This window comes from Convolutriloba macropyga, chromosome 11, assembly GCF_964194025.1.
Source record: "Convolutriloba macropyga chromosome 11, txConMacr16.3, whole genome shotgun sequence".
Classification (NCBI taxonomy): domain Eukaryota; kingdom Metazoa; phylum Xenacoelomorpha; order Acoela; family Convolutidae; genus Convolutriloba; species Convolutriloba macropyga.
Window position 1 is genome coordinate 19,302,237 of NC_134478.1, and position 24,512 is coordinate 19,326,748.

The 24,512-nt window shown below is 36.2% G+C and overlaps 2 protein-coding genes across 4 annotated transcripts in view; one reads left to right on the plus strand and one right to left on the minus strand.

The window, feature by feature from the left end:
• The window catches only part of LOC142349858 (uncharacterized), a 277,179-nt gene that overhangs the window by 211,068 nt on the left and 41,599 nt on the right, over positions 1 to 24,512 (plus strand). The gene's annotated exons all lie outside the window — the stretch shown is intronic.
• The window catches only part of LOC142349691 (serine/threonine-protein kinase ULK2-like), a 58,403-nt gene that overhangs the window by 26,972 nt on the left and 6,919 nt on the right, over positions 1 to 24,512 (minus strand). Inside the window, exons 2-7 of the mRNA XM_075401421.1 lie at positions 21,624 to 21,766; positions 20,167 to 20,398; positions 16,074 to 16,298; positions 11,383 to 11,544; positions 10,838 to 10,912; positions 5,000 to 5,089 (exon numbers count right to left, since the gene is read on the minus strand). Of these exons, the coding sequence (XP_075257536.1) occupies positions 5,000 to 5,089; positions 10,838 to 10,912; positions 11,383 to 11,544; positions 16,074 to 16,298; positions 20,167 to 20,398; positions 21,624 to 21,766 (927 nt within the window). The remainder of the gene's footprint in view (positions 1 to 4,999; positions 5,090 to 10,837; positions 10,913 to 11,382; positions 11,545 to 16,073; positions 16,299 to 20,166; positions 20,399 to 21,623; positions 21,767 to 24,512) is intronic.

Genomic DNA, 24,512 nt, shown 5'->3' on the forward strand with positions numbered 1-24,512 from the left:
ACTGAATTAATTTAATATAACCGAAAAGCTGATTCATTTTTTTGTAAGTTCTACCTCAAGGCCTTCATTTTCAAACACACGACACAACATTGCAACTGTTAATGCAGCGAAGAAAGTGAATTTTTGTGAAAATTTATTAATCAATTAAACCTTCTAGACAGTTGTACCATCAAATCCTGAATAAAAGATTGGTCATAAAATCTTAAATGTCTGCCCAAAAAGAGGGGACAGCTCTTCAAGGATGATTTGCTTTAAACTCAGCCCTTGAAATAGTTGTTGATAAATTTGAACAGAAAAATTGAAGAAGAAACTGAACTAATAGGACTCTGGAATAATCAAAGGAACCAAAGGAATATAGCTTGTAGGTGTATTTGGAAATCAAAAATTGACTACTTGATTCAAATTAATCATAGTAGTAATATAAACGAAACCACTCAAATAAGTATAAATTTAATGATATAGCTTTTTGATACCTTATACTTACTTGGATCAGTTCGACCTTTCACACTTTATTTCCCCCATATCTACGTCACTATTGAATACACTCAAAGGTAACGCATATCCAGCAAAATAAAATAGTTGCACGTTAAATGGAAACCTTGTACTGGGGACCGCCAATGGGAGGGTTTTAGAAACAAGTATTTGAATGAAAATTATTGCTCCCAGCCCACTATTCTGGGCAATCAGGAAGCAAAAAAAACAAAAGAAAAGAAACAAAATTTCTCGCTTGAGTGTCAATCCCTACGCCAAAAAGCGAAAGAAATCGATTCAATACTTGCTTTAAAAAACTCAGACCAGACACGACGATGTTGTAATTTGGCACGGCAAGATAAACAATTCAATGTCGAAGCACCATTCAAACTACAAAAGACCTCTGTCCCCTAAACAACTTGCCCGAGAACTCAAGAATATCCACAGATTAAGCGGATAGTTTTCTGCCCTCGATTGGGAGAGCCAAACATCTTCCAACAGTTGTGCTCGAGTGAGTCGCATTCCTACTTTCAACGTAATTCAGTACACCTTTCCAAATAGGGTATCTGCAGACGGGGATATTAAAAAATACTACGAGTTACATCAGCCTTCAGAACAGGAATTACGAACTTGCACATTGACTCTCTTCCAGCGTATGCTTTGCAACCGCCAAAGCTCAATCGTTGTAGAGAGTGTTAAAAGAAGAACAAGGGCTAATCGGCGTACAAGAAAACAGTTAGTGAAGAAAATAGTGCGGAAATCACTTCAAACTCTGTAACTTCAACAGCTCTGGCGACCTCTAATTTATGCGTAGGTAAAAAGTTTGTTGGATGTGAGGTGGAGGAGTTTTCGTTTCTGATATCTCCGCGAAGTTAATAGCCGATTAAGAAAATGACTGCGTGCGTTGCTTGTTCTTCAGCAAGCGCACCGGACCTTGCAGTTTGTGAGATCTGCAACAAAAATCCATCCATATTGAATGCCTTGGAGTCAACCATAAGGATGCAACAACTGGTGCTTTAGCCTGCAGATGCGCTGATAGTGCAAAAATTTCAGTCATTGATCTGCTAGCGAAAATCATCCCGAAGTTGGTTGCCATTGAACAGTTAACTGCTGATACGTCATATTTTCAGAAAACTTTAGCTGAAAACAAACTGAATTTTGTTCAACCTCAAAACTCTTATGTGCACGCTCTGCGGAAGGGTCTTGATAAACCAATCAATCCAATCAAGAGCAGTAATCGCTCTCGGATGGATATTTCCGCTTCAGAGAGAAATGAAATGAAGAAACGTAAGTTTAAGAATCAGCAGGATGAAAGTCGATTGCTATATGAAGATCAGTTTGTGGATGAATATGATGGAAAAATATGAAGGCGAATTGAATTGGAAAACGTCCTAAAAACGTTAGACACGTTAATGTGGATCGTCAATTACGAAAAATGAAATAAGCGGCGTTGAATTGAAACCCAGTAGTCCCCCAAGACGGCATTATTTTGTGAGCAGAGTTGCTGCTCAAATGACAACAGATTTCTTGATGAAATATTTCAAGCAAAAAGATCTGAGTCCCATTGCTTCAAAGTCGACGCAATGATATAAAATCTTTCCCATTAATTCTACCAGGAGCGAAAACCGAGAGAGCTGGGTCGAACGAGACGTGGCCTCAACATATTTTACAAAGGAGATATTTTCTGAATGATGAAGCGAGATCTTGGATCAAGTCTATCACCTCAACAAATGAATGTTGACATCAGAAGTGCATGCGAACGGCAGCTTTCTTTAACGCCAGATCAATAAGCAATAAAAAAAGTGACATTGTTAACTTCTCAGTTATAAACCAAGCAGTTGTTTTTTGTCAGTTTCTGAAAGATAGCAAGGCAAAATGAAGGGACCATGTTTCACGTTGATGCAGCGAAACGTACTGGCTATGTTTTTTTCCGGAAGCAACCGGCAGGGTAGAGGAGGAGGAGTAGGAATTTTTGTCATTGAGCTTGAGTTCGTATGTTTTAGGAATCTGAATAGTGTTTTCTCGCTGGATATTGAGTACCATGTAGTCAAATTAATCATCCAGAGCATAAAATGTTGTGTACGCACAATCTACAGACCTCCAGGTGGAAACTGGGAAAGCTTCTCGGGAACGTTCGATGAAGATCTGGCAAGTTACGCGCTGGAATTTGAAAATACTTTGTTCCTCGGAGATTTTAATTTTTCCCGTAAAAATTCAGCATGGGACGAGTTTGATTATTATATAGATGAGTTGAATCTGATCAATCATGCGAAAATACAAACTCACGTTTACGGGAACACCTTAGACTTTGTTTTATCTAATTTTCCATGGAAATTAATATGAAGGTTGATCATGTCTTGAAATTCGACCATTTTTGCTTGATGTTTGATGTTGATGCTGGGAGTAATCAAGTGGAACCTGATAGTACCTACAAATTACAAAAATTCAAATGAAAATCAGTGACTCTGATTTCCGTATTTTCTGTTATTGAAAATATCCTAAAAAATTGGTTTAAGTATTATGATATTGATAGCCGAATTCAACCTGACGAGATTGTCAAGGATGTGTTTGCTCTTTTCTAGTCAGCTATCAAGCAAGCACGAGACAGGAATGTAGAAACACTCGAAAGTCGCACACACACACAACTGGAACGGAAACTAAGGAGTTGTCCCAGTACATACAAGGAAGTAAACTATGAACCTCATTTGTTCAAGTACCATGATTGTGTACAACCGCTAGAACGTATTGTACACAATCGCTTACAATCAATTAACGACACGTCCTGACGACATTGACAAATTGCCCGTCATGCAATCAGCATACCGTAAAAGTCACTCTACAGAAATTGTCCCGATTCCGTGCACAAATTGGATATGCAAAATGACATTAAAAATACATTTTGAGTGCGTCGCGTGACCTCAGCAGCGCTTTTGATAAAATTCAGCACCACCTCCTGATTGACATCTTGAAGAAATCTTTTAGTCTAGACAGGGCTGTTGCAAAATTTTTTGCTACCTATCTTCGAGACAGAACAGTGAAAGTCCTAGTTACAAATGTTCTATCAGATTCTATCGAGCAACCAACCGGTGTTCCGCAAGGGAGCATTCTATGGCTTTGCTCTTCCTTTTTACATTAATCCTCTATATGAAGCACTTGACACGATTGGGTGCCTCTATCATTTTTACGCTGACCATTTTTGAATTCTTCTTTGAAATACATGAAGAACGATTAACATCGAAATGTGAAGAAGTACTTAATCGAGTTGAGGAATCTTTTGACTAGTTAAAGTTGATTCTCAACAAAGACAAAACTGAGCTATTAGTCTTCACGCCCAACACTTTTGACAAGAGCATCCCAAAAATTTTGGATTTTTCGGAGAACCCTCATCAAAAAACCTTCAATCAAAGTATTGGGTTCTTGGCTCGAGGCAGATATTAATAATATGAACGACCAAGTACGTTTCGTTTCCAAAACCTGTTACTACTATCTTCTAAAATTTTACTCTTTTCGACAATCTCCTGATCAAGATCAACGTCAATTATTTATCAGATGCTACATTCTATCGCGACTTGACTATTGTAACGCTTTATATGATTACTGCCTACCTGAAAAAAGGCTGAAAAAGCTTCAGAAAGTCCAGAATGCCGCAATACGCTTTTTTTGGAAAACCGCGTACAACAAGAACAACACAGTTGATGAAAGAGCTGCATTGGTTTTCAATCAAACAGCGAATTCAAGTTAAAGTTGGCTGTCTTATGCACAAGGTGAAAAACAAGAAATCTCCAGCGTATCTGCTAAGTCTGTTCCGACTTAATTTGAACTCTGCTGACCCACATAGGTGTGAAATGTTTCGGGCGCCTACTGGTAGAACAAATTTCCAAAAAACTGCTTCCGAGAACAGGGAATGCTTCTTCTGGAATGACCTTTCGAGTTATCATAGAAACGAACTAAATTACAGACTGTTCAAGCAGATGCCAAAAAAGATGCTTTTTTGCCAAGCCTACTGATTCTGATTGATGCACTTTTCAGATCAGAAAAAGTGCTAAAGCCTCCTTCATCATCATCATCATCATCATCATCATCATCATCATCATCATCATCATCATCATCATCATCATCATCATCGTATCTAAAAACTTAATCGTACCTTTGAACTCTATTTTCATTAGACTGTCTAAACAAACTATTGGACGGTTTTGCTCTAGTAATGTTTTTATTGTTATGAACTTGGGACTTTATCAATTATTGATGGTCAATGAAAACAGGTGATGGGATCGATGGTACGGAAATTATAGCAACTAATTGTAGAAATTAATGTTTAACATTTCATCTAATTAATGTGGTGAAAATTTGTAACATGGTGAGTTTTAATATTTTTTCCCGGTGTCGGGTTTTGTGACATTAAATCAACTGAGTTGAATGTCTTGTTACATGTTATGGGCTGAGCACATCTATCCTCGGCCCAAGTACCGAACCTTTTTAATAGATTCTATTTGTAAAAAAAATGAAAAGAGAAAAATGTTCTTACTTGCATTGACAATGACATCCACCTTTTGCTTGGTCAGATCTCCTTTGACCAAACAGATCCTCTTACGCAGAGCAGCTGCAGATTTGGTCGCTAGAACAATTACAGAACGATAAAATTTTTGACAGCAACTATGATTTCCTCTGGTGATACCATACTGACCGAATCGCCTATCGGAAAAGTTATTTACATAATTTACATGGGAACGTCTCCAAGTTGTCCTACAAATTTGGGAGCGGAAGTTGAAATAAGATTTTACCCTTCCCCCATAATTTTTGTACGGTTACTGTAATTGATCGGCGTTTTCTAATGGTGCTAATTTTAACCAGTTGAGAGAAAATTGGTGCTTAGGAATGACCCAACTGCCGAAAAAAGGAAATTACGAGAACTGGGCCCCCAAATGAATTTTAGATGGTAATCATATGATAACCGAAGACCAATAAGGAAAAATTATACTCACCTTGTTCAATTTTGACGAAATCTGATAGTTTTGATTTTTGGCACTCGCCACCAATTAAAAAAAATCGAAATGCAAACGACTATTAACCACCAATGTCCAAGAGATAAATTTTTGGCTTGCAACTGGCCCCAACAAAATAGTCCTAAATATTTTCACCCTAAAGATCTTAAAACCATGGTCAAGAGTTAAGACCTTTGGAAAATTTGAGCCAATCGGGGAAAACCTGGGAGAGTATCCGCAGTCATTTTCGTGCAACATTGAGACTGAGATCAATTAATATTGTAGTGTTGTGCCTATGGATGATATTTCCGGAAAAATAATAATATTTACAATTTTGAAATCCCAATTTTTACTAAGATTCCTCGATCACCAGGAAGGTCAATTTTTCAGCTTTCAAAAAATTTATTTTTGACTTTTCTCAACTATGGGTAGTTGCCTGAAGTGGTTATAGAAAGTGAAGACCAATTTTCTTAGCTTCAGATTAAACGCATTTCCTGAAAGAAATCCCGATAAACACAGAGTCTTATGACGTAGATTGATTGATTCTTTCACTGTGCGGTTGATAACGAATATGGAGCGATATGAGTTTTCAAATTAATCTTTAATGTTAACTAAAAATTAATGGAGATGACATGTGCTTTAAGTGAAAAACCAAAGAAATATTGAACGCTGAGCAAGGATCGACAGTACTTAAGTAAGTAAGAAAGAATAGTAGAGCAATGGCTGCTGGCTCAGTAAATCTCCTTCATTTCTTCTTTCCAAAAGTGACAGATCTGAAACGTAACTTTATCTGTTTGCTTACGAGATTAAGATTTGTTTGATAAAGAAAACAGAAGTTTAGGCGTAGTAAGATTAGCATTGTAGGTACAACCGAGAGAGACAGAAAAAACCGAAACAACTTGATCATTGCGTGATTTTTGTTACAACAGTTTGTTTAGTAACTATAAGTTGTTTCAAAATTTTATGAATACAAAAACATGATAATGAGTAATTGAATTAATTGATTTCAGCGAAGCGATACTCAAGTTTTGCAGCAATAATAGTAAATTTTACTATATATTGTCTTAAAATAAATCTTTCAAGATAGTGCAAGTATGTTTATTAACTCTTCTAATTTGATTGCTAGTTTGAGACCTACTGACTTATCGCAAACAAAATTTTAGAGACAATCTTAATTGAACTCAGCGTACACAAGCGGCAGAGAACATTTAGCAAAGTATCAGTGTAGCGATTTTTTTAGCCATTCAAAACATCTGATTTGCTTTATTTAATCGCTCTGCTGGGCAACAATTTCCCCTCAATGCTCATCCTAGCAAAATTTTTGTGAAAGACATTTGCGCTCATGTGGGCCTGACTTTTGTCTTTTATTTTGCTCTTGAATGACCGTCAGTTTGTTTTTTCGGGCTAATGTTAGCAAATCCACAAAAAAGATGACAAGTGCTCATTTACCTCACGGACTTCATTTACAACTGGTTTGATTATGTGCAATTGGTGCAGCAGTTATTCTCACGATGATTGAAAAAATTTAGAATTATTGAAGGCCTGAACATCACTTAAGCTCGGACGTTATGCTTAGACGGACGGAAGAAGAGTTGACGAAACGGTTCCCTGCAAACTTGTGTGGTTGGGTTTTGCTTGCTATCAGTGATTCTCCCAGAGCCTCTTGGAGGTCAAAAATCTATGTTGTACTCTAACAGAAATTTTGTACCAGTTTGATCAACAATTGTTTAAAATCTTTTCACTATGAGCAGTTTTATAAAATACTGGTTACAGCGAGTAGGAAGAGTGTCGTTGAGATGATTAACTGAGAGAGAAAAATTTGACCGACAAAATTGAACTAAACGATGGCATTCGTTTGAAATTTTTTCCGAGAAAATCTCAATCATTGAGAAACAGACAGATTTTGCTGTAACTGTTTTGCACAAAACAGCTGAGTTACTGAAGAGGTCTGATTGAATCCCGTCTCTAATGGATCAATTCAAGTCAAAAAAGCTTGTAGGTAACCAGGTTTAGGCCAAAAACAGAAAAGTTAGCAAGTCAATATTAGAAAAAATTATGGAGCTCATAAGCTTTTTTGAAAAATTTAGTTTTGTGTCCAGTTGAGGGGCTTTTGGAAGTGACACCATTAGTGAGGAGCAGTTCAAAGAACTTAGAGCTGAAAAAAAAAACATTGATTGAACTAAAAAGGCTAAATTTCCTAGCGCCAAAGATGAACTTCAAAAACGATCTTGCAGAAAAAAACTGCAATCATGCAAAGAAATTGGTTGCACTATAAAACATCATTGAAAATTCTAATAAAACGCTTTTATATTGTCAATAGTAACTGAGGAGCTGCGCGATGATGAACAGTGCGATGAAGACTATGAGCTAGAAGATATGTGGGTAACGGATTTCTCGAAAGTAGAGGAATTCCACGTTCGTGATGAACTTATCGAGGCAAGCTTTGACAAGACTTTAACGTCAAAAAATTATCAGGCAACGATGTCAATGAAAGTGACAATCAATTTTGCAAAAGCATTAAATGTTTCTAGGAACAAATTGTTTAGTGCACGATGATGTCGAAAGCAAGAAGATTAAATAAGAGCTTTTGTATGCCATCAAACTTGACCGACCAGGAACAATTCTGCAATACTCATGGCACTGTGAATGATTTTGAGAAGACATTGGGGATCAATAGAAGCAGTAATTTGGGAGAGAGAGAGAGAAAAATGTAAAAATTTTTCTTTATTAGAAGAATGTTTAGCAAGATTTTCAGGAATGATTTATTTTCGCGGAGTGGTTTATGTTTGGGCTCTGTAATCAAATTACTTTTATTTCAAAAACTTGTTTTCAAATCACCAAAAATCTCCAAATTGGTATTTCGGCAATTGCAACTAATTTGTGTTTTTATTGGACTGTAGAAATTGAAACTTAAGAATTACAGAAAAACGAAAGTTAAAGAAATTGGAACTAACATTTAAATAATCTCAATGAACCGTATAAATCGACATCGAAAATAGACCAAGGAGAAATCAAGTTATTTGTACAGATCAAAATTAGAGTTATGATTTGATTCTCTCAAACTAAGTTGGTACCAAATTTAAAATAAAGGTATTATTTGGACCTGATAATCTTACTAAATGAAACACCTTGAAAGTAAACTAAAATTATTATTTGAAGATGTAGGCATGAGCAAATGACCTGGAACGCATTTTTTGCAACTTACATAATGCGTACGGATATACAAAATCCCTAGAAATCAGGCCACATTTATAGCCCTTAAAAAGTATTATCGCTATTGATTAGGCTAAATTAATCCCGCAGGACTCAATTATCTCTAGATATGAGAAGATAAGCTAATATAAATACGGCTAATTTTTGAGCCTTTTTCATAACCCAATTACTTTATTCTAAATTCACTTGCTTGTTATACAACATTTGTTATTCTCAGCGGTAATAGTATTTCCTTTGTTCGATTTCTCTAACTTCTTAGGATTGTTTGATAGAGTCGGTGTAGACTCAGAGATCGAATAGAGAAATAAAAATAGTTAGGAGACTTTTTGTAGAGTACACTTAGTTTGATTCTAACTTTGATTTAGTTAGGAATAAGGTCTGTGGTAACTTTGCTCTGAAATTTATAAGTCAGGTAATTTCTTAAGTTAGAGTTTGGGTTTAATTCATAACATAACTTAGCTGCTTAGGAACATATGTGGTTTTACAGAGATCAGTAATTATTAGGTCACTTTAAGATCTCCCGGGACTTCGACATCTAGAGAATGACCGCAGACATCTTCACGACGAGAGTTTCATAGAGTATCAACCACCGCCCTCCTTTGGAGACAGACTGAATAAGTGAAGCCACTCTGAGGGTAGGATTGCCTGCTTGTGGAAGACTTGACGAGCAAGACTAACCCATGTATTATGGATGGGCGAACCAAGTAGACATGTAAGTCTGCAGTAAACCTGAAGTACGTGATGGGCAATAGACGTTGCGTTCCTTTTTCAATTGGCTGATACTCGTCTGGTTGGGTTGTGGAGTGAACTACGACGAAATTCGCTTCATCTGCAATTTTAGTTATCTTTAGGGTCACAGATTGATCTCTTAGTATAATGTAGTTGCATTGAAAAATTGGTATACTTCTAAATCACAGTACCGCCTATTTTATAATTGTTTTCCTTTTTCCATACACTTAGCTAATAGTTGAGGCTGGAGAACTCTGAATTCAACTATATCATTACTATTTTAAACATGCTGCTGCCTCCAATCTGAATCTTAGGAGTAATAGAATGGCCTGGTATAGCCCTCTCTTTTATATAGGATAATAGGCTTTGCGAAGTTACCACTAATCTAGTTCTCTGTTTTTTTTTGAATATTTGAGTGTATACAACTTGTTGGGATTTGATTAGGGAATCGCCCCACCCCAGTTTTTCAAATTCTACATGGACAAAGAGTTTGTTTTCAGTCTTTTGAACTAAATGAGAAACAAATTTTTTACATGAAACAAAAGATCGGCCATTTGTTCCACATCAAGTTACAATTTTTAAACGAAGTTCGTAAGGAAAAGACTTTCAATTAAGAAATTGGCCTATTAAAACTGTAGAAATTGTTTGCCTTCGAGATACCCTCTGCAGGTGACGCAAGATACTTGTCTTTATGTACTATCTGATTTTGCAATTTTGTTGCAATTTTGTACCAGCTCTCTTCGAACTAATTAAGAGCCCATGAACACATAATGATAAAGAAAAATTATATTTCCTCTTTTTCAAACATACAATAAAGACGTAATGTATAAAGTAGTAAAGACGGAATGAAGATGACAGTTGGCAGTCTTCTCTTTTTAGGACTGTCAACTATTTTCGGAGGAAACAATTTTAATTGGCTCAAATCATTCTTTTGAGCGTTTTGTTGTTAACTATTCAAGACCTAATTTAAATTCCAAATATCTTAAGATCCCTGGTATACGTAAATGCTTCTATGCATCGCATCTTTCTAAACTCAATTAGCAGTCTGATGGATTTTTATGCAAAGAATTAACAATTAGATTTTTGTTTCTTTTTTAAAAAAAAGTGTGACACTTTTAAAGGGATGGTGGAAAACTGTGACACGAACGAATGTACCAAGTAGATAAAAAGAGCTTTTAGCCATGTAGTTCAATATTTCAATGCAGCCCATGTTGAGGTCCCAGACCAAAAGTCCTTATGTCCAGACCGTCCCAAACAAATATGTTTATGTCCAGACCACCTCAGACGGAACGTACCTATTTCCAGACTTTCGTGCGTTAAAAAATATTTGTGCGTTCTCGCGTTCTTCGTGCGTTAATCAAAAGACCCCAATTCCAGACTTTCTTGTGTTCGAAGTTACATATGACGAGACTTTCGTGCAGTTCAGTTTTTCCACTTACATAGTTTTGAATCCTTTGGCTTCGGTGGCGAGAACTGAGAGGCAATGGATCCTTTCGACAGTTTAGCAATGGTCGCTGAAACAAAACAACACAACTCATACAACTAAAAGTAAGTAGTTATAAAAATAACAGATGGAAGACAAAAATCATTGTTTTTGTATCAGATATCAGTGCAACTTCTGTTCTTATCCGTAAAAACTTTCACGTATCAAACCCTGGCTGAAGTTCCAGAAAAAATTGACTTCAGATCAGGCATACTTGTTTTTTCTGAGCTCGCAATTTCATGGTCTTTGTGACCTCCGGAACATCGGATAGTCTGGTGGTCAGCGAACTTGAGGCAATTGAGTTTGGTGAGAGACACTTAAGAGCGCAAAAGGATGTGATCAGGAATGATTTTGAGGAAAACGATGTCCGAGAGCTATATAGCCAACGAAATTGAATGCCATACTACCAAAAGCTTGGTTGTTTTTTTGTTGTATTTTATCGTATAAGTAAATGGAAACGAAACAAATTGGTTCTCCAACGGCTCTTAATGACACACTAACTTTTAGGTTTTGCATTCTTTGCATTGAAGAATTGGTGTTTAGTGACGTCTTCGTAGCTAGCTCTGTCGTCTGGAACAGTCTGTAGCATAATCTCGAGCAGATTCTTCAGAGGAGATGAAACCGGAGAGGGGACACTAATGCTCAAGTCATCCGGAATTATTCCTTAAATATAAAGATTTGTAATTTTGGAAGGTATGAAAATCTTTATTGTTATAACAATTTCGGAACCGATTTCTTTCTCGGTGAACAAAGTGTGTCAAACATCTAGTAAAAGGTGGGACTAGCTATTCAACTATTCTAGGACCTTTTCCACCAAGTGCCGTTTATAACTCCAAAAACAAATAATTTGTGCGTGATACATCGCGAAGTAAAGAACTTAAGTGTTTACACTGAAACTTCGACATATGAAGAAAACTCTATTACCTGATGATGGTGAAGTTGTATTGAATAATAGCTTCTTATTTGAAAAAACTAGTTGTTTCAAATTTGTTCAAACCCCAAACTTATCAGCGTGTACAAAACATAAATTTGGGCGCTGAAATTGACCTTCCCATCATTAATGATAATCATAAACCAGCTCGCCAATCCTCCCTGCAGATACTAATGAGAGTGTCTCAGGTTGGGAAAACAAAGTTTAAGTGCAAAAAATTCCTGTAGTACTTGCCATATACGGAAAGGAGAAAAAATTTTTCATACATAAGGTGTAAATTAATCTATATCAAGTAATCTATATTTAGACCGATCTGTAGATTTTCATACTGATATAGACTATAAGAACCCGTCAACCGACCGACAACTATTGGATCCGTAGAAAGCTGAACCCTGCACTGCGAAGAATAATTTTTTGTAGCAATGTTATTGCGCACAGAATAAAGAGGACAAATTGAACAACAGCTATACCATTTTTGATTAACGGTTACAAATTTATTTTTTAGTATGCACAACCAAAACGCTCATCTGAAGTATTCGAGCCTAATGAACAATAGGAAACTATTAGACACTACTTTTAAAGACATAAGATTAAAACCTTAAAACTACCAACTACCTTTCCCAAGGAGCGAGTAAAAAGAGTAGAAAAGCCAAAATTTCTGTACGTTATCCAAAGCGTAGGAGAGTCTGATGACAAGATGCTAGCAAAACTTAGAGAAAAAGCTAGCCACTGTAACATCTAAATGCCTATAACATTAAACAACTCCGAGGTAGATTGGAGAAAGTAAAAAATATCTCTGATTTGAGAGACACTGGGACAAGACTAATAGGTGGCTTAAAAAAACTATGTTTCTTTGTGAAATGACAAAAAACTTACAGTTCTGAAGTCATTCAATTGCCTTTTCAAGCTGTTCATTAGGTTTAAAACTGCAAATAAGAGATGCAGTGGGGTTTAACTTCAAAAAGACCTATAAAAAACCAAATAAAAAATGGTCTTAAGGAAGTGGTAACTTGTGCAGTAGATGTGGAGGCTAGCCACACAGCAGCAAGCCGTGTCCAGTTTCAAAATTGAAATGTAGCACCTGAGAAAAAAACGGTGCCTTTCTAAAAGATGGAGGGGAATAAATGAGCTTAAATATGGTCAGTTTAAGCAACGCAACAAATTTTTTTGCTGAGAAGAAGATAAGCTATGTAGTCAAACATCTTCCGAAGCAGAAATTGAATTGAATTAGAATTGAAGTAGACTTGTTATACATGTCAGTAACATGGAAGTAAAGTACAGTGAAGAACATTAAATAAGGATGCCCGTTGATACCGGCGCTGAGAGTACCCTGATATCATCTTTCATCTGGAGTGAGCTCGGAAAACGTCAGTTTGGGGGAAAATCAGACGTCGTGATAGTTGTAAATAGACGCTTCAGGGATCACTAAAATTTGATTTTGAGTAGAACTAAAGTAAGTATAAACAACTACAACTAGCAGTCGCACTAAAATAAGTTGGGCTACTTGGGAGAGACATACTACTCCCAGAAAGCGTAAACGCAGTGTGTTATGAGAGACTGCCTGCAGTAAGAAGACACAATGCGCATGTGAATCACCTTCCGAGATTACAGTCAACGTTCTGCAAGGCCTGAACAAGATTTTTACATTTGGAAAATAAGGTGAATGAAAGAATTGAGACGCTGGTACGATCAGGCATTCTGTAGCTTGTTCAACCTGGTGTTGTCACTGGTTTATCAACAGTAGTTTTTCATCGAGGAAAAATCGAGTTCTAAGAATGCACGTGGACATCATAGTTTACAATAATGGCTCATTTTTGGGCGATGTCTATCCAATCCTAGTCATAGAAGCAATTTTCAAAGTCTCGATGCGGCCTCATACATTGCAAAGTCAATCTATCAGAGGCATATTGTCAAATTGAAGTTGACTAGGATGAAAATAAATATCCGTAATCACCATATCTCAAGGACTGTTCAAGATGTGTAATCTGCTTCGGGGCTTGAATAGTTCTTCATTGATTTTCCTGAATTCCGTCGACTCGACTCTCAAAAAAATCAGGGTTGTGCTTGTCTTCAACGACGATGGACTGAACTATGGAACAACAAAGAAACAATATAGGAAACTAATGCCTGCAGCCGAAAGTCGGCTACATGACAAAAATTTTGCAGTCAACGAATTGAAATTCAACACAGAACAAGTCTCAAGCGTTATTTTCCTTGGTTACTTTGTTTCAAAAGAAAGAATAGCACCCGATCCTAAGAATGTTGAGAAAAATCGAAAATGGGAGACCATCATCAAACATCAAACAACTTGATTCCTTCGTCAACATCGGCAGTCTCTTAGAGTAAAAAAAACAATATTTGGCTATGAAGATGTTGCCATTGAACAAAAATGGAAAAGACGACTTCAGATGGTAGAAAGAAGAGCTATGAGTTTTTAAAAACATCAAAAGTGAATTATGTGCTATCCAACATATTCGGCCTTTCAACTTGACAAAAGAAGCAATCGTTTTAACTGAGGCCTCAGAAAAAGCAACAGCTAAGGTTCATTCAGGGCTCACAGAAAGGACACACTGTGATGTACGTTACCCAAAAATTGTCACTAGCCAAGCAGAATTACTCCAATATTGAGCGCAGCGCGCTAGCATTCGTTTTTGTAGTTACAAGATAGAAACATTTCCTGCTCGGAAGGGGTGTCACTATACAGACTGACCACAAACCTCTCAAATATCTTTTGCACCAGACGAAGAAATCCCGGAGACAGCATCAGCAGGAATCACAAGATGGGAAACAACACTGATGGGAATCGATTTCTATTTGAAATACGCAACCGGAAAACAATTTTTTCAGCAGACTACACTTTAACGACGACGATGACAGTGATCGAGTCCTCGTCCAAGTCGTTGAATTCGTCAACACAAGAGTCGGTGAAAAAGAGAAAACTCCACCCACCAAACGATGGGAGAAAATGAAAACGCTGCTGAACCGTCCAACGTTTGTTTTTGTGGTTCAGGCTCAATCTTTCTTATGGATTTCCCATATCTAATTGAGTCTGAATAGGATGTCCAGTTACAAATATTTTGTGACCGGAGAAGGAATCCTCCATTAAAGTTTCACAACTTGTATTATGTTTCTTTTTTCACATTAGAAACGTAAATTCAACTCTTTAAGCTCATTAATGGGCTTTTGTGTAACAATTCAAATCATATCACTTGCAACTCGCTTTGGAAGTGCCACCCGTTTAAGGAAAGGAGTTAAAATATGCATTCCATCTGATCACCATCTGTTCGAGCCCAGGCCAAAATAAGTAGTTGTACTCAAAGTTAAGAACTTTTTTTTAACTCTACCCGTAGTGAATATGACCCTGCGTTCTAAACAATAGTTCGTTTTGACAAGACAATCCAGACAAAAAACGGCTATGGTTCGAATAATATCATTACTGCGAACTAATGCGAAACAATTCAACAAAACGCTGCCATGTTTCGCTTCTTCGGTAGTGCGCAATCTATCGCGAATATGACTCGAAATCGTCGACAATTCTAAATAGTGAAACCGTGATCTGGCAAATATTCTGTCGATTCAGAGAATAACACACAGGAATCTATTACACCAAAAAAGGAGGCATGTGTTCATGTTTTTAATCTCAGCATCACATTAATTCAAGAATGTCGCCAGTGAATTAAATGAGCACCAGTTAGGGATCAAACAAAACTGTGACAAATAAAACTGTGCTCGTCAAATTCGCGTTAGATGCCATTTGTGGTGGAAGCACAAATTCCACATGGAGCAATTTAATCCAAGGGTTTAGAAGTACACTTAGCACTTAGAACACGACGGTAGGCAGGTGTCTCCCAAAAGAAGTTTATAGAAGTTTATAAAGAAGTTTATAACAGATTAAGCTTGTCTCACAAAACAGGTTAAGTTAATGACTTAGCAAGAATTAAGACTTGATTCAAGACCTCCCTAGTCGAGAACAAAAGTTAATCCTGCAAGATCTTGCAAGAAATCTTGCAAAAAAATTAATCTTGCAAGATCTTGCAAGACGGAGTTGGTCTTGCAAGATCTTGCAAGAAACTTGCAAGATCTTGCAAGATTAACTTGTTTCCGACTCGGGCTGCTAAGTCTAAATAGTGACATCATGCTCTTAGCTCCGATACAGTACTGATCGATGACTTGCAATTTGACCGATTCAGTACTGATTAAGACATAACATGCATTATAGGTACACTGCAGTGCCATCTCATTTATTACCGTTCATCCTTACCCATAGCCATTAACATGATAGCGCCCATGCTAAATGGGAGTTCTCCAGTGAAGCACTCGTACAGTATGATTCCCAAAGACCAAATATCCGCTTTGGAGTCATAGCTCTTATTTGCCAGTACTTCTGGAGCCATGTATCCAGGGGTGCCGCATGCTTGCTCCAGCTTCTCGTTTCTCTCCATCTGCTTTGCCAAACCAAAATCAGCAAGTTTGAGCCGGATTTGGTCTATAAAATTGATGTTTCGCTCTCTTATGATAGCTAGATTTAAACAGTCTTCACATCTCCCTCTTACTGATGCAATTGTGATTCTATTTTTCAAATCAACGGAAACCTATTTTTATTATAACTGCTTTTGTGCAAAATTTAATATACATTTTATATTAAAATCGCCACTTCCTAGTAGTCATACAAGGATCATATATGATGTCATACAAATCATAACGTATTTCCTAGTACGATCCTTGTATGACTACTAGGAAATCATATATGATCCTTGTACGAAATCAAGGAAATCATAAATGTTAGGTAACACAGCTCGTAGATCGCAAGCATTCGAAAACCGATAGCTGACCCATTGAAACCACTGCAGGCCGACCTATGGCTTATGAACTCTTTTATGATCCTTGTATGACTACTAAGAAAACATATATGATCCTTTAATGACTTCTAGAAAATCATATATGATCCTTTTATGACTACTAGGAAATCATATATGATCCTTGTATGACTACTAGGAAATCATATATGATCCTTGTATGACTACTAGGAAATCATAAATGTTAGGTAATACTGCTCGTAGTTCGCAAGCATTCGAAAACCGATAGCTGACCCATTGAAACCACTGCAAGCCGACCTATGACTTATGAACTCAATTATGATCCTTGTATGACTACTATGAAATCATATACGATCCTTTTAAGACTACTAGGAAATCATATATGATCCTTGTATGACTACTAGGAAATTATATATGATCCTTTTATGACTACTAGGAAATCATATATGATCCTTGTATGACTACTAGGAAATCATAAATGTTGGGTAATACTGCTCGTAGATCGCAAGCATTCGAAAACCGATAGCTGACACATTGAAACCACTGCAAGCCGACCTATGACTTATGAACTCAATTATCATCCTTGTATGACTACTAAGAAATCATATATGATCCTTTAATGACTAGTAGGAAATCATATATGATCCTTTTATGACTACTAGGAAATCATATATGATCCTTGTATGACTACTAGGAAATCATAAATGTTAGGTTAAACTGCTCGTAGATCGCAAGCATTCGAAAACCGATAGCTGACCCATTGAAACCACTGCAAGCAAACCTATGACTTATGAACTCAATTATGATCCTTGTATGACTACTAAGAAATCATATATGATCCTTTAATGACTAGTAGGAAATCATATATGATCATTTTATGACTACTAGAAAATCATATATGATCCTCTATGACTACTAGGAAATCATTTATGATCCTTGTATGACTACTAGGAAATCATAAATGTTAGGTAATACTGCTCGTAGATCGCAAGCATTCGAAAACCGATAGCTGACCCATTGAAACCACTGCAAGCCGACCTATGACTTATGAACTCATTTATGATCCTTGTATGACTACTAAGAAATCATATATGATCCTTTAATGACTACTAGGAAATCATATATGATCCTTGTATGACTACTAGGAAATCATAAATGTTAGGTAATACTGCTCGTAATTCGCAAGCATTCGAAAACCGATAGCTGACCCATTGAAACTACTGCAAGCCGACCTAAGACATATGAACTCATTTATGATCCTTGTATGACTACTAAGAAATCATATATGATCCTTTAATGACTGGTAGGAAATCATATATGATCCTTTTATGACTACTAGAAAATCATATATGATCCTTGTATGACTACTAGGAAATCATATATGATCCTTTTATGACAACTAGGAAATCATAAATGTTAGGTAAAACTGCTCGTAGATCGCAAGCATTCGAAAACCGATAATTGACCCATTGAAACCACTGCAAGCCGACCTATGACTTATGAACTCATTTATGATCTTTGTATGACTACTATGAAATCATATAGGATCCTTTAAAGACTACTCAGAAATCACATATGATCCTTTTATGACTACTAGGAAATCATATATGATCCTTGTATGACTACTAGGAAATCATAACTGTTGGGTAATACTGCTCTAGATCGCAAGCATTCGAAAACCGATAGCTGACGCATTGAAACCACTGCAAGCCAACCTATGACTTATGAACTCATTTATGATCCTTGTACGACTATTAAGAAATCATATGTGATCCTTTATTGACTACTAGGAAATCATATAGGATCCTTTTATGACTACTAGGAAATCATATATGATCCTTGTATGACTACTAGGAAATCATAACTGTTGGGTAATACTGCTCTAGATCGCAAGCATTCGAAAACCGATAGCTGACGCATTGAAACCACTGCAAGCCAACCTATGACTTATGAACTCATTTATGATCCTTGTACGACTATTAAGAAATCATATGTGATCCTTTATTGACTACTAGGAAATCATATAGGATCCTTTTATGACTACTAGGAAATCATATATGATCCTTGTATGACTACTAGGAAATCATATATGAGCCTTGTATGACTAATATAAAATGATTACAAAGAAAAAAATTTTTTTTGTTCCTGTAGAATGGCTGCAATGATCCAGTTTTTTTGTATCAGTTGTTTAGGTCGTAATAAATTAAGCTTATTAGTGTAAAATTTGATATTTTGTATGATCCTTGTATGACTACTAGGAAATCATACAAATCATATATGACCTAGCATGATTACTAGAAATCATATATGACCTAGTATGACTACTAAGAAATTTGTATGATGAGCTACCCGGGTTCTGTCGATAGCAAAATTCATTTATTTCTAGATTTTGAAATATCAATTAAAAACTATGAACATTTTTACCGTCTGAAAAAACAAAGTATGAAACTGATTTTTACTAGTAACATTTGCAGCGGGTTTTATTGCTTCGGGGAGTTTTCGATTGAGAAAATAGATCCCTTTGAATGCATTTTACCTGAAGGGTGGGTGTTTAGGTTGGCAAACTTGAGATCTAGAAGCAAATTTATGTCGGTGACTTTTACCTGCTCACAAATTTACCTGCATACTGTGCAGGCAAAATTACCTATACATTATTCATAGAGTGAAAACAAATTAGTACTAATGCAAAAAGCTCCACATTTGAGTTTATTTCATTGAAGTTCTTGAACTAACTTTGTCGAAATCAGAATTAATTGCCCTTGATTATATAAATTAACCTCAGCTATGGGAGAGGGGCTAAGTTAATTGTGCATTTAATCATCGATGAAACATGTAAGTGGTTTCCACACAATATTACTTTGAATGAAGAACTTTGGAAATAGAAAGAACAAATTGAATTAAAGAATGTCGAATCGCTTTTTAATGCTTTGTGAAATCCGCTGACAGAATTCTGTATGCTTTTCTATATAAGTTTTTGGTTCCAGCGTAATCGCAGCGGAACAGCATTAGGCCACAGCGGCCTGTTCTTAGCTGCCCTTTTGCTTATTATTACCCACTTTTCAGACTGTTCTTTTTAGCATTGCTCTTTTTTGATGACTATGGCCACTTTTTTTGCGTCTGAAACTTTCACGTGGTACCAGCATTGCAGCCAACATTGGTCAGGCTATGATCAACCTGAAGCTATGGTTAAGTAAGAGCTCATCGTCAGTGTTTTCCAGAAAACCACTCTTAAAGCGTCCTATGCAAAACACTGACTGATTAGAATAAGTGTACTTCAAGTTTCCGTGAGTGAATTCCACAGGCCTAAAAGAAGGGCGAATGTGATCTAAATTAATGGGTATGTATTAACCAGCAATGTTTAGCCCCAGCTTGTGATTATAAATGTTTTTTTTACTATTTTTCCGGAAAAATCTACTCTGTGCACTATACTTTACTTTCTCTATGCAGAGCTAAAAGCTCCAAAATTACACTATGGTTTATGAATAATGGACAAAACAAGAAAACTGTTTATAATGGCAGACATGAGCGAAACATTTCCTATGTCCAGGTCACTATTGCTGCCGCTTTCGCCTTCATAATGAAGCAGAATGTTTTGAGGCTTTAAATCTCTGTGTATTACAGACTGTGCGTGCATAAATTCCAGTCCAGCTGCTATCTGCTTCAGGAATATCTGAATGATGGGTTCTGGGAACTTGTCAACACTGTCGAGAAGCTCACGCAAGTCTTTTCCATTGCAGAACTCCATCACGAGGAATACACAGTCATCTTTCTGTTATAAACGGCATATTATAAAAGGCAATGAAGCGCTCAAAATACATCAACTGGAAATGACTCGAGCGCACGGCGAACGCAAAGTAAGCCGATAGGCAAACAAGCCGACAGAAAAGCAAGCCGAAAGTTATGTAATAGTTATGTAATCTATCAGAAATAATACATTGTCAGCCGTTACAATCAATACTGCGCTTTATTATAGTGCATAATGTATTCCAATGCACCAAAGAAACAAAAATGCGTCAATTGTTAGACATCCAGTGGGTACGGGCCTCAGCAGACCGCTGTCCATGGCCATGCCTATCATCCGCTGTGGGATGTAATCCGGAAATAGCGGGCCGGTTATCGCGGCGAAGCCGCGACGCCCACCGGCCCGCCAGGGGCAACTTAAAATATGGGTATCCGAAAATTTTTCGGCTTACTTGACCTCATTTTCAAAATTCGGCTTGCTTGCCTATCGGCTTGCTTGACCGCCACCCGTGCGCACATAGGTTTTTTCATTGGTCTGGTCATTTCACGATAATAATGAACCATTACCAAATTAATCATAAGCAGAATTTTTTACCAAAAGGATACATTACAGAGAACACTACTCGTTTAACGATATTTTGCTTTTGACTGACGGGAAATTAAATTGGACAAATGAAATCTTCACAAAATCCATTGAATGTCTGATCAAAAGACGTTTTAATCTGGAGCAGTCAGATCAGGGGCGTCTTCGAGCGCCATTGGAATATTGGATACTATACCTGACATCATCTTAAATGAACAATTTCCAACGATCATTAGATATGTTCTTTTTCAACAAATTTTTCCAATGAAACCCTAAGTTTAATTAATTAAACACGACATTTAACATTTTATATTTGTCTATTATCATTATTAACGATAGATAGATTTATTTGAGTATTTTGAGTACTTCAGCATAATGGATTCTAGCACAGTGAACTTTCTCTTGGCAACATTTGAGTATTGTATTTTACGATCATTGAACTTAGATGGACTCATATGAGACCAATTAAGATGCAATGACCATTATGTACGGACATTTTCTCCTATCAGGTAGCAACAAAACCCTGATTGCATTTGTTGGATACTCCTCATTGTATAAATTGAGGACACTTGCGGAGTTGCTATCGCTGTGGTTAATCTTTTCCAGTAGAGCATATCGAATTTAGACTCAATCAGAAGTAATTTAGACTCAATCAGACAAATTTTTTTACCGGGACACAGTCGTGCATGATGACAATGTTTGGGTGTTTCATCTTGAGTAGAAGGCATGCTTCTGACATCACCAACATCACCTCACTCTTATCCCCTCTGCTAAGGTCAATCAGTTTCACCGCCACTTTCGTGTCCGGTTTATCTGAAGAAAAAAGGCCAAATATGAAAACAAAAAATGTGGTAACATCATGAAGATAGATATAAATTTCGGCTTATCATCAATTGTAACGTCAAGACTATCAGAGAAAAAGAATTCATTTTTCTGTTCCCAATTTATTTCCACACATAGTAGAAAACGATTTAAGTAACAAGGAGGCTCGGTAATGTGCGTACGCACATAATGTTCCGACCCCGCTCATCCACATTATTGACTTAATTGGCCACCAAATGATGAAGAGATAGAAAACTTTCAAAAACATACACATCGTTCAATAAACAACAAATGAAATACGATAATGCTACGCTAGAAGGCCGATAAAAATTATTGATAATAGGACTACTAAAAAAGAAAAATAATAAAATTCAAATAACAAACATTTTTTACGACCAAAACTCGATGTCTATAACTAAAAAAAAACATAAAAAAATCAAACTCGCATCAAACAAAAGTCAACACAAAACAATTTAGACACTTTAGAGTGTACTTCATTAGAAAAGACGTGGGAGCTGTCCCCAATGCGACAGGTTAACCGGTCGACAAAAAGAGAAAAAGGTGCGAAGTTCAAAAATAATTTTTGATTTTTGAAAACAATCAATTTCACAGTTATTTGTGTAATTAGACATAAACTGAAATCACTAAATGTTCAATTAGATCTACATAGAAAGCAATTGAGATAGGTCATTATCCAATGTTCGCTTGCGCAAAATTTTCAAAGCCAATGGGATCAACAATTATTGTTATAAATTAAAAAGAAACCAAAAAACCTTTGAAATGTACAAAATCCTTTCAAATACATAAAAATCTAACATTTTTTGAAATCTCGTAGTAACAAAAGTACAACGCCGAGAAACAAATGTTTGAACCTAAAACCATTATACAGGTTAAATTATAGCTCGCTGGAAACGGGATGTGACCTGTGATTTTGCAGAGACTGAGCTAAAAATCGACCGAAAGCTTTTTAGAGAAGACGAAGCTCAAAATCCCAAATAAATTTTCGAAAACAAAAATTTTCAAAAATCAAAAAAAACTTCAGATTACAAAAAAAGATGGATTAAATTTCGACACCTCAAGAGGCTCATTGGGCCTGTTAAAAATGAGACAAAGTCACGAGCCCACAAAAAAGCAAATTCATGAAGAAGCCAAAACTTCAAACAATTTCACGACACGAAATTGTTCCAGGCACTATAGTTAAATAATGTTACCTGCAAATGTAAATGGTTCTTTTTTCTTTCATCTTAACATGAACCGGTCTTACATATAAAATAACTGCTTAGACGTGGTAACAAAAATAAACCCAAAAACTGAACAGTATAGAAATCTCGAAAACTTTTGATTAAACTAAAGGATCGAAACAATCAGTCACAACTTATAACGAAACGCGAAAAAAAATTGCATCAACAAAAGTAATTGAGACTTCTAATGAGTGAGATTGAGTTGCATGCTGACGAAAATAAAAGCAAAAAGTAGACAGATGAAAAAAATCTTTCTTTTTAAATTTAATTTGAACAAACAGTCATTAAAACAAACTGCTATAAACTGAAATCTTTAACTAGGTTGATATAAACGTCCTGGGGAAACAATTAAGATCTATCGTTATCCGCCATATGGCGACAACAACGAAAAGAAAGACACGCATAGGCAAAATAAAAAAAGCCACAAAGTTTTGTGTAAGATCTGTGTCTAAGCCCAAAAAGCATAAACTTTTCAACAGAAAAATTAACATATCCAGATACATCTCTTTCCAATGTTGCGCATTTGTCCTACAATTTTCTTTTTTTATTCGAACTTGTCACTAGTTTTATAATTCGACAAGGAAACAAAATGAGCTCGTAAAATATGCAATTCTGATTAAAAAGGAAATAAAAATTGAAAAAGCTTAGTACCAGAATAAAGAAAAATTGAAAACGCGTAGTACCAGAATAGCGAAACATTATTTGATTATAAGTTGGTTTCCGTCTGTTTTACTGAGACTGCGAGCAAAGCTGAGATGAATGAGATAAAATAGTGGCAAAGCTCAAAACTTCACCAACATTTTCTCAAAAGAAATATATTCAAAGTCATAACAGACAATAGAAAACAACTGAAAAAATGTCTAGGTTCTTTTATACCTTCGAACTTATAAAAACGAACTTGATCTTTGATTGGAAATACTAAGTCATTGGGCTACAAAAATTATAAGAAAGGAAAGCAAAGTGCAAGAAGTCCATATAATTTTTACAAAAAACAATTGGTCAGTGCCATAAAAACCATGAGCTTAACTCTGAAACCATAATATAATCTCGACGGGTCTCTTCAATTGTAACAAGGTATCTTTCTTTAATTAAGCCCCAATTTGAAAGTCTTGTCCGTCATAGCGGAAATATTTTGAAAAAAAATGTCTCGCCCAATTAAAATCTAAATACTTTTATCATAAAGATCCATGGTGAGATCAAAATTTATCAATAAATCAATTTTACACAAAAATTTCTAGTTTGTCAAAAACAATTACTGCATTTTGTATAAGCATCGAGTTAAAATTTGCAAAAATATCATTGCAGAAGACTATTGAAGCCAGCGGGAGTACAACTAGATTCTTTTTAGCTTAATAAGAAAATGGCCGCAGTTTTAAGGTGTCTACTTTCAGCAAAACTAAAGCAGGGGAGTTAAAATAGCCAGTTATGTGACGAAAAAAGTCTGAAGTTTTAGCCAAAAAAATCGGATCGAACAATTCGGCGAGCCTCCTCTATCT